Source organism: Pan paniscus, chromosome 15 (assembly GCF_029289425.2).
Source record: "Pan paniscus chromosome 15, NHGRI_mPanPan1-v2.0_pri, whole genome shotgun sequence".
NCBI lineage: Eukaryota > Metazoa > Chordata > Mammalia > Primates > Hominidae > Pan > Pan paniscus.
The window spans coordinates 22055774-22067291 of record NC_073264.2 but is presented as its reverse complement, the minus strand read 5'-3'; the positions used below and the strand labels follow the sequence as shown (position 1 = coordinate 22067291).

The following is an 11518-nucleotide window of genomic DNA, read 5'->3' as shown; positions in this document are numbered from 1 at the left end:
ACAACATGCAGGTTTGTTACATATGACTCAAATGTTAATCTTCTTTGGCAACACCCTCACAGACACACCCAACATCAATACTTTGCATCCTTCGATCCAATCATGTTGACACTCAGTATTAACCATCACAACATGTTTCTCTGCCATATCTTGAAATGGCCCTGCAAAGTGTCCTTTGTGGGGGAAAATCTGCATTTGTAAAGAATCTCTACTAACATAGCTAGATCTTTTTCTTCCAGGCTCTCTCAATCCTGAAGAGATTATCTAAAAGTGTAGCACCTTTTAAAGACCTGAATAGGAAACATTTATCATCTATTGTCTCTAAGGGCAGCCACTATAAGACATCAAAAGAACATCAAAAGATTGTGGTCTCCACAATCTTTTATCTTAACCTGAACATTTCCTTTCTATTGATCCCAGGTCTTAGACAAACTCAACCGATTGTCACAGAAAATGTTTAAATTTTTCTAAAGCTGGAAGCCCCCGCTTTGAGTTGTCCCACCTTTCTGAACCAAACCGATGCATTTCTTAAATGTATCTGATTGATGTCTCATACCTCCCTAAAATATATAAAACCAAGCTGTACCCTGACCACCTTGGCTGCATGTTTTCAGGACCTCATGTGGGCTGTGTCATGGACCATGATTACTCATATTTGGCTCAGGATAAACCTCTTCAAGTATTTTACAGAGTTTGACTCTTTTTGTCAACACATTATAGTTTTGGTTTACATTTCCTTGATGATTAGTGACTGAGCTTTTTTTACATACCTGTTGTCTATTTGTATGTCTTCTAAATAATTTCTATTCAGATCATTGCCCATTTTAAAATCAAATTTTTTTTGCTATTGAGTTGTTTGAATTTCGTATGTATTCTGGTTACCCCTTGTTGGAGAGATAGTTTGCAAATATTTTCTCCTATTTTGTAGGTGGTCTCTTCACTCTTAATGTTTCCTTTGCTATGCAGAAGCTTTTTAGCTTTAGGTAATCTCATTTGTCTATTTTTGCTTTTGTTGCCTGTGCTTTTGAGGTCTTACCCAAAATGTCTTTGCCCAGATGAATATTCTGAAGCACTTATCCAATGTTTTTTTCAGTAGTTTTATAGTTTCAGGCCTTATATTTAAGTTTTTAATTCATTTGATTTGGTTTTTGTATATGGTGAGAGATAAGGGTCTAGATCTACTCTTCTGCTTATGGATATCTAGTTTCCCAAGCACTATTGAAGAGGATATTCTTTCCTTAGTGTATGTTTTTGCCGCATTTGCCAAAAATGAATTGACTGTAAATATGTGGATTTATTTTGGGGTTTTCTATTCTGTTCCATTGGTTTATGTGTCTGCTTTTATGCAAGTATCATGCTATAATGGTTACTATAGTTTTGTAGTATATTTTGAAGTCAGGTAGTATGGTGCCCCCAGCTTTATTCTTTTTGCTCAGCAATGCTTTGACTATTCAGGATCCTTTGTGGCTTCACACTTATCTTAAGATTATCTTTTCTATTTCTATGTAGAATGTCACTGGTATTTTGATAGGCATTGCATTGAATCTGTAGATCACTTTGGGTAGTATGGACATGTTATTAATATTAATTCTTCCAAACCATGGAAATGGGATGTCTTTGCATTTTTTGGTGTCCTTTTCAACTTTTTAAATCCATGTTTTATAGTTTTCACTTTAGAGATCTTTTACTTCTTTGGTTAAACTTATTTCAATTATTTTATAATATTTTGCAGCTATTGTGAATGTGATCGCTTTCTTTCTCAGATTGTTTGTTGTTGATGTATAAAAGTCCTATTGATTTTTGTATGTTAATTTTGTGTCCTGCAAACTTACTGAATTCATTTGTCAATTTTAACAGTTTTTTGGTGGAATCTTTAGATTTTTCTAGGTATAAGATTATGTCACCTGCAAACTAGGATAACTTGACTTTTTCCTTTCCAATTTGGATGCCCTTTATTTGTTTATCTTTTTCTTGCCTAATTTGTCTGGCTAGGACTTCCAGTACTATGTTGAATAAAAGTGATGAAAGTGGGCATCCTTTCCTTGTTTCAGATATTAAACGAAAGGCTTTCTGTTTTTTCCATCAGTATGATATTAGCTGTGGGTTTGTCATATATAACCTTTATTGTTTTGAGGCATATTCCTTCTACACCCAGTTTGTGTAAGTTTTCATCATGAAAAGATGTGAATTTTAACAAATGCTTTTTTGGCATCTATTAACATGATCATAAGGTTTTTGTTCTTGATTATTGATTCACTTTCACGTCTGTGCATTTGAGGAGATAGATACATCTTCCAGCTTTTCTAGTTGTTCTTTGGTGATGTTAGGGCTTCGCTTCTTAGTATCAAAACTTAAATATGGCTTGTTGTTGCTTCTGGTTCTGGGGGAGATTTATAGTGAGCACTAGAATTAAAACACTGCGCTAGAACTAACTTTTTTCCCTGGCATTGTTTTCTAGTTAGGGGAAGATTTATAGAGAACATTGGAACTTAAACACTGCTCTAGAACTAAATTGTTTCCCAGTCTGAGAAAGACATAAACAGGCACTGCAACTTAATCCTGATCTTTTAGTTGTTTCCAGGCCAGAGGAGGGCTCCATGTGAGCACCTGGGCTTTGTGAAAAACCTGGCTAGGAATTTGGGCTTTCCCACAGATTGTGCCCCCGTGGCGCTATGATACCAGCCAATCTCTTCAGTGTGGTACCCTCACTGTTTGGAGCACTGAGTAGACACCATGATTCATGTGCCAGTCACTGCAGTCAACACCTCAATTCACCCCAGGTGGTCTGGTCCTCCTGGCACTCCCAATAGTTCCTATGGGAAGGGACCAGAATGGGGCTTCCCATGAAAACTCCCAGAGTAGTGGTGGGGTCAGATGTTCACCTCCAATTCTCTCCTCTCACCTCAGCAACTATGGGTGTAAGGAAATGTTCCCGGAAATAAGCCAGGTTCGGCTGCTTTTTCTTGTGGCCCAATAACGAGAAGCAGACAAACTAGAAAAGAAGGGAATTTATTGCTGTTACAGGATACAGGGAGAAGAATGGAGATAATTCCATCAGACCAACTCAAAGTGTTCCAATTTTCTTATATAGATTGGGGTTATGTGTCTACATGCAGTATAGCACTTGTCTAAGTCTATTGGTAATTAATTTTGTTTCAACTAGAAGATCAGAGGCAAAAAAAAAAAAAAAAGAATGCTTGCTAAGTCCGATTAAGCTGTGAGGGCCCCAGTATCTTCAAGGCCTGTCTACTGTGGTATCAGAGTGATTATTTCTATCTCATTTCCTTCACAGCTTGGTCTGGAGAGCTGTCTTAGACTCTTCAATAAATCTATTCAAACAGCTGCCTCTGTTACCTTGACTCATCTCAGCATCCAAGACAGGTCCTGGCACTAGGAATGTAAGGCTGTCCCTATTATTGTGACTTGCTCCAGGTTAGGGAAAAGCTCATGCAAGGCTCCTACTGACCATATGTTTCATTTCCTTGATGTCTGGGCACCAATTTCTCTAGGTTTAACTATTTGCTTAATGTTACGGCAGCTCTGTGGAAATTTGTCTGTGTAAGTGGAGTGCTATGCAGGCCTGTCTGTGTGATTGTCAGGGAGAATTGACCGGCCACAGAAATGCTCCGTGGAAGGGGAAGGGTTGGGGAAGGCTTGGTGGCTTGCAGAAGGGTTGGCACAGTCTAAAATGGCTATTTCTCTTACTGGTGGTGGCTTGTTTTGATTCTGTGGATCAAGGGGGTTTCTCCACTTCTCCCCCAAGTTTTCTTGTATTCAGGGATTCAGGGTGGTATTTTTGTCTTTGAGTAGTTTCTAGTTATGTTTTTTTGGGAGGGAATGATGCCAGAGAATCTTCTATTCTGCCATTTTGCTCTCTTTCTCTCTCTCTATCTTGTTTTTCAAAGCCACATCTAAAGTATTTTAGTTCTCTGAAAGTACAGGGAGCCTCAGGTGTTGCTTGAGGCTATACCAGACTGGGACCTGTTAGTTTCTCTTCACAGACAGAAGGACCCAGAGGAAGGAAGGAAGAGACTAGAGTGACTGGCTCACGATTAATACAATCTGAATAAAGACTGGCAGTGAACATAATACAAACCATATTATGCAGCCTTCTTAAAGTGACATTTTCTACCTTGTCATATGTTATAGATTGACATTTAGTTTTTATTGCTGTAGAAGACTGGAAAAGAAAGGGAGAACTTCTTTGTTTCTATAACACAAGAAGTTGTCATATCTTTGGGCCTTGATGGCTCAAGTGGAAGTTAATAGCATTAGTATTAAATTCTTAGATACCTGAAATGCAGACGAAAATCTCTGCTCAATATTAAGGCCATTTATAACAGAAAGAGAAACTTTGATAATGCCAATCAACACTCACATATAAAGTACTGAACTTTTTGTGCTAGGATAACTTCAGATTCCTGGGTTTCTCTGATTCTGTAAGAAAGGTGGAAGACACCTAGAATAATAACTGAACTACATTTTGCTGCCACCTTCAATAGTTGGGGTTTTGGTACAGATATGTTGGATTTAGAGAAGAAATTAACATTTTATTTACACCTGAGTTTGAGAAGCTCATTCACACTGCACATGTTTAGAAAGTGTTTTTTAAGCTGTTTATGGTCTTTGAATCTTATATTAGGTGTATTTAGAGATTCTTATTTTGCTTTTTGTTTATGGTGAAATTTTCTGTGCACTCATGTATATAGTATGCGATTCAGTTTATGTGTGTGTAATCAAGTCTTTCAGTAATTTTCTTTGTGACTGTGCTTTTGTCTTTTTTTAATAAGAACATCTTTTATTTACTCAAAAACTGTGAAAAATATTCTGCATATTTTAATTCAATATCCTTAATATTGTTTTTAAAATATTACTTTGATTTCTAGTTCATCATAAATTGTAGAGTGTGTGTGTATGTGTGTGCATGACATGAAAACTGGGATGTATGTTATTTTTTTCTTAATATAGAACCTACTGTTTCACCAGGTTTATTTCCTTTTCCAATGTCAAATCTAGGAGAGAGCCAATCCTCATATATTCCATATTTCAATTTTCTTGCTATTTCTGATCCCTGAGAAATACCAACTTAGGAAATCAAACAAAACCAGAGGCCACATCTCAGTCTATACCTTCTAGACTCACACTAGCATTACATGAAAAATAGTAAATATCTACCTAAGTCCTTTTAAAATTTTGCAGAATTGTACAATTAAAAAGCTAAATAAGATATGAGTAAAATACATTTGCAAAAATGTGCAGTCAGTTCTGAAGAGATTTCTGTGAACCCAGACCTGGTTTGACTTCATTTTTGTAAAATCAGATATGAAAATTACTCTATTTATGCTCCAAAGGTTGATTTTCAATTATTTAGAAACACTTGTTTTCTGTATGTCTAGTCTGTGTGCTGCTTTAAGCTCTGACACTCAAGTTTTTACAGTGGCCCTAAGGGAGGAAACGTCTTGAATTGGGCCAAAGGTGTGATATACCAGTGAACTCGTTGATTGTCTTATTTACTCACAAGGATAACATTTTTCCTCCAGATTTTCCCATCCTGATACCATTCTCAGTTCAATCATGGGTGTAAAGGTTTGAGACATAAATATTGCCTCAAAATGTTTGTGAAAATTTAATTTAAAACTGGTTAAAACCTATATTTTTCTACTGGATTTAACTAAGAGACACCCTGGGATTTATTCACAAAGGTTAGTCTAATTCTGAGGATTGAAGATTTATAATCTGTCTTTTCTCTACCACTCAAACGAAGGCACAGATTTTCCTGATGCTGATGAAAAATGAGTTTACTGATATAAACATGTGGGAGTCTGGAAAATTATCACTTAATATTTAAGAACATGGCCAATCCAGATCTTAAAACTTGACTTCTTCAATGATATTTTGTTATTTTTTTGAATTTGTAAAATTGACAATTTTAAAGATTAGAATAAAAAATTAACCAGAAATATATCATTCAGAAATAACAACTTATTATTATTACATTTTTTCTTTTCTTTCCCTTGTAATCTATATTTCTGTTAATTGGGAACATGCTGTAGATGGAGTGTTTTGATTTTCCCCCAGCTAAATAGCAAAGCACGTTTATTACTTTCGGATTTGGTCTCCATTCCTTTTTTGTGTAATAGGGAACAGCCCTTCTATCGACAATTGGAATTCTGTTGGGTTTTAATTGTGTAGTTTTGCCTTTACTTCTCAAAGAGGACATGTGTTTCAGGTAGCCAATCAGAGTGCCCCACATCCCTGGATTTATTCATGTGACAGAAGCACAGCCAATCAGAAAAGTTATTTTCCATGTTGAGTGAAGGTGGCAGAGAATGGCACTTCCTACTGTGATCCTAAATATAAGGCTACAAAGGGGGCAGTGATTGACTCTGTCATTACATGGAGAGGCCCCTACATGAGAATAAAGTTAGTGTACAAAGGAGAGTAGAGTGGGAGAGAGTAAAAACAAGAGTCTAGTCAAGAATTTGATTTCTTTCTCCTGCTCTACCTCTTGGACTTCCAACTTCTGTGAGTCAACATAGTGCCTCTTGCATTTAAGGTAATTTGTTTGGAATTTTTCTCACTGTCAACCAGAGAGTCCTAGTACTATAATATTATATCACAAAATATTTCATATCTCTAAAGTTTTTAATTCTTTTTTTCTATTCTCCTTGTTTCTCAGATGATCTAAAATTTTATTAATATATTTGTACATTCTGAAAAATAGCTCATTCTAAGAATATACAATTCTATGAATATAAAATACTGTCTCAATAAATATTAGCTCTTATAATAATAATTATTGTTGCAATGTGTATTGTCATTTCTATAAACACATCAGACTCATTTTAACCTTTCCCTTTCTCACATTTTTGGATATTTATATTTTAAAATTTCAATTTTTTTCCCTTTTAAGTAAAATTTGCTGTTTGTCTTTCAATATAAATTATTGCAACTTAGAATTCTAGCTATTGAAATGCTAGAGGAAAGTATCAGCTATTCTTTTTATTGTATTTCTCAAATTTTTCAAAAAAATTATAACAATTTCTTTCTGCAGAAACTTCTCATCACCTCTCATCAGCACTGAGTTTGTAAGTTATTATAATTATTGCCAATTTAAAAGATTTAATTTAGTTTTTTCTTTTGTGATTGAGGCTATATAATTATTATATGATCATGATTTATTGATGCTTTATTATATAAGGTGTTCAAACAAATCTTTTTAAAAATTAATTTAATTTAAATCAGTTTTAAATTTAAATTTTAATCTTAAACTTAAATTTAAAAATTTAAAATACCACTTAATAATCCTTCTGAAACATATTGGTTCACCTACAAGCCCATAACTCATTCCAATCTTTTCTTTTTACTATAAACTTCTTATGTGTGTAGTTAAATATAGAGTTCTGATCTGGGGCTCAGAACTTGCATTTTAGGAGGAGAGACTAGATAGACAACCCCTCCAAGGCCTTTCTCAGTCTGCAATTCTAAGTTGCAATAAACCTTCCAAGCAAGTTTAAAAGCAGGGAAGAAAAGCAGGGACTTGAACAGGTATTTGTGCACCCATGTTCATAGCAACATGATTCACAATAGCCAAAAGGAGGAAGCAATTCATCCCATTCTTCTTCCAAGAACATTTGCTGAAAGGGCCAAACGTTTTCCCTACTGTTTTAGGATGTTTTCTTTTTCACAAGTTCATTTTAATGCATATTAAGAAATTCCTTGTTCAACTTTAGTGAGCTAAGAATCACCTTTAAATTTGTTTAAAATGCAAATTTCTGGATTCATCCACAGAAATTTCAATTAGTGAGAACTGAGGAAAAACCAAGAAGCCTGCATTCCACAGGTAGGCCAGGTGTCTCTGCTGTGTGAGATTACCAGGCAAAAACTTCAGAAACACTGAGTGATCATGTTTCAACACTATTTATTCTGTGTTCTCCCTCCCTCCCTCCCTCACTGCTTCCCTGTCTCTCTCTCTCTCTGTCTCTCTCTCTGTCTCTCTCTCCTCTGTCTCTCTTTCTTCCATTTACTGTTAATCCCCATTTCTACCACCTGTCCCGGGCACCCTATAATCTACTTTGTGTTTGTCTCCGCAGTGAACATTTGAATAGGAAGAGGAATGAGTGTAGATTGCTTTATGAGATATCAAAATGTTTTATAAAATGATAATAAGTACAGGTTCAGTGGAGTGCACCTGTAGGCCCAGCTACTTGATAGGCCGTGGGAGGATTCCTTGAACCCCGGAGTTCTGAGTCAGCCGAGGCAACACTGTGAGACCATGACTCTTAAAAAAAACCACAGTAAAATGATAATAAGTAAAACAATATATTATTGGCATATCAAAACACAATAAACTGTTCAGAAACAGAATTATTAAATATAGAAAGTAGCTTTTAAAATTAGGGATGAGAGAATAGATTTTTTCCCAAATAATTGATAATGAGATTATGTATAAACCATGTGAAAAAAGACCACACTAACTTCTTACTATCTATTAAAATAAATTCCAGATGGTGAAAGATTTCTAAAAATCTATAAAAGTAACAAAATACAGTATTTAAAAAATTCACATACTTTGAGATGAGAAAGGATTTTGAGAAGAATGAAACCAAAAGTTGAATTCATAAATCAAGAATTAAGAAGGTTGCAGATTTAAAAAACAAAAGAGTATTCTGGACAGGCCCCGTGCATGTTCTCGGGAAGTAGAAAGGGCAGGGCCACAGCCGCCTGAATTCTGCTTTTCACACGTGTACTGTCCATGTTCTCTCAAGATCAAGATGTTGCAGAGGCTCCGCGTTCTCGTGAGAATATGTTCTGAGCTCTCTGGCCTGTCACCATGGGATCACTCTTTTGAAGAGACTTCCTGGAGGACACTGATGACAGTGTGAAAGCAGGGATGGGAGGAAAAGCAGGGAGGGGAGGGACAGTGTGGCACATGGCCGCCCCAGAGTGCCCATTCTCACATCGCCATTTTAGGCAACTTTTTCTTTTCTTTCCCATTCTCTGCACTCCTATGCTCAACTTTCTTGTCTCTACTTTCTGATGTGTCCCCCAACACCCACCTTTCTTTAATTCCATCATTCTCTAACCTTTCTACACACATATATACAAACTTAGTATCCAGCCTAGAACAGGAGGCTGTCCATCTCCATCACTGATAGATCAAGGTCTCCAGGTAATGACTGTTAGAGAATCACTCAGGTTGCCACCAAGTAGGACTTCTTTTACAACGAGCCTGGTAAGGTGAGAAAACTCAGGAGGTTGCTTCTGCAATTAAACAATTGGTTCTTCATGGAGCGTGGACCAATTTGTCAAAGCACTTTAGGGGCTCAAATTCAGTTTTAGCACTGGCCATTTCAGTAGTCATTGTGTTTGACAGCCTAGAGAGGGAGATACAGTCTAGCCTTAAGAAGGGAAACCAGAATGATAGAGGCCATAGAATAGCAGCTAAGAACAGATGTGTGGAAATTAGACAAAAATAGGCTTGAACCAGGAGTCTGCCAGATCTAATGTGAGATTTTAAGCAACTTCCCTTCACGGAGAGATGTTAATAACTTTACACTTCTTTTTGCAACTTTCATTGTTATAATAACAACAATACTAAAAATAATATATTTATTATAGAGTTGTTTGGATGATGGTGATAATGTACTTAAAGTGCTTAGTCTAGTGCTTGGCACTTAACTCCTCATTATGCTAGCTATTACTGTGTATCATTGTTTTTACTTTAGGGTGACTTCAAGAATGTATTTATCCCAGCTGCTCAAACTTGAACCTTCCTTGACCCCTTCCCCAAGGGCATCTATGGTCAAATAAGGGCAAGAGGAGAAAGAAAGACATGGTTAAGGAATTTTTCTTATCAAAGTGCAATGTTCGAAAGGGGAGGGTGGCTCTTTTCAGAGCAAGTTCTCAACTCCTGGAAAGGGAAAAGATGCATTTATTTCAGACGAAAGGAGCATGTGAGCCTCCTCTCTGCCACCCTCCCTTTCTCCCCACTGCTGTCTTGATTTCCTTTCTCCTTCCCTCTCTCCTTAATCTCTCTCTTGCTCCATTTTTTCCTTGTTTCCTTTTCTTCCTCCTTACCTTTATTTCTCTCCCTTTCTCATTCTCCTTCCTTTCACCTTTTCTTCTCTTACCACAGCTCTAGACTGACTGTAGGCCTAGTAAGGTCATTTTTGTCAATAATTCAGAAGTATTCAGATCGATTATGAGTTGGCAGTTTAAAAATGGTACAAAATGTTAGAGCCCAGAACAGCAACATGTGGCATAACTGTGCCCCGCACAGGAAATTGAAGCAAGCACATTATCACAATAGAACATATCCCCTTATCTCTTTTAGTGTCTGCAGGAAAAATGATGAGAACTCTGATCACCACACACCCACTGCCCCTGCTTCTATTGCCGCAGCAGCTGCTGCAGCCAGTGCAGTTTCAAGAGGTGGACACAGATTTTGATTTCCCAGAAGAAGATAAAAAAGAAGACTTTGAGGAGTATTTGGAACAATTTTTTAGTACAGGGCCTACCAGACCACCTACCAAAGAAAAAGTCAAAAGACGTGTCCTTATTGAATCTGGAATGCCACTAAATCATATAGAGTACTGTACCCATGAAATCATGGGAAAAAATGTTTACTACAAACACCATTGTGTGGCAGAACATTACTTCCTTCTTATGCAATATGACGAGCTCCAAAAAATCTGTTACAACAGATTTGTGCCATGTAAGAATGGAATTAGGAAATGTAACAGGAGCAAAGGTCTTGTAGAAGGAGTGTATTGTAATTTAACAGAAGCATTTGAAATACCAGCGTGTAAATACGAATCACTTTATAGGAAGGGCTATGTCCTTATCACTTGTTCATGGCAAAATGAAATGCAAAAACTTATTCCTCATACTATAAATGATCTCGTGGAGCCACCTGAACACAGAAGTTTCCTCAGTGAGGATGGTGTCTTTGTCATACCGCCCTAGCAGAGCGTTCTCTGAGAGCTTAGGGTGGGAGGAATATTTCTCTCCATACTGATCCTTATAGATCAAAGTTGAGAATGGTAATTTTGCTTCCATTCACTTTAATCACCCACCTTCCTTTCTTCCTTTCCCAACACCTCACAAAAGCACCTTAGGCTAGGTTCACAGACGGTGCTCTGAGATGTGGTCTCACGCAGGTCCCATAAGTTAGCATGCCTTGAATGTGTTATGGATACAGACGCCTGCAGTGGAAGGATGACCAGCACCAAGAGGAAAAGGAAATGGTTGCCTGAAGTGTGCTCCAAAGACACATCCATGTGATTCTCTAGTTCAGCAGAAAGAATAAAAATTGCTTCAATCTAGTGCAGTGGCTCTGGTATGGTGACGTGGGGTTTCTCAGTTTGGAACTTTCTTCCTTGTGACACAATTTGGCACCAACGGAACTCAAATCCCTTTCAGACATTTATGCAATACATCTACCCAGGGCTATGTGTGTGGCTATTTCACTTGTCTTATTCTTTCTTACAGGGCATCTCTCTGGGTCATGTTCATC

General features: G+C 37.0%; 1 protein-coding gene across 1 annotated transcript; it reads left to right on the top strand.

Moving 5' to 3' along the window:
* The first annotated feature begins 10341 nt into the window (after positions 1 to 10341).
* Positions 10342 to 10968, top strand: RNASE9 (ribonuclease A family member 9 (inactive)). The gene has a single exon (XM_003811738.3). It carries the CDS (start codon positions 10351 to 10353, stop codon positions 10966 to 10968), a length of 618 nt encoding a protein of 205 aa, XP_003811786.1. The 5' UTR covers positions 10342 to 10350.
* Positions 10969 to 11518: the final 550 nt, after the last annotated feature.

What these genes read in the sequence shown, in the direction of transcription:
- RNASE9 (XM_003811738.3), top strand. Translation starts at nt 10,351, where the DNA reads ATGATGAGAACTCTGATCACCACACACCCACTGCCCCTGCTTCTATTG.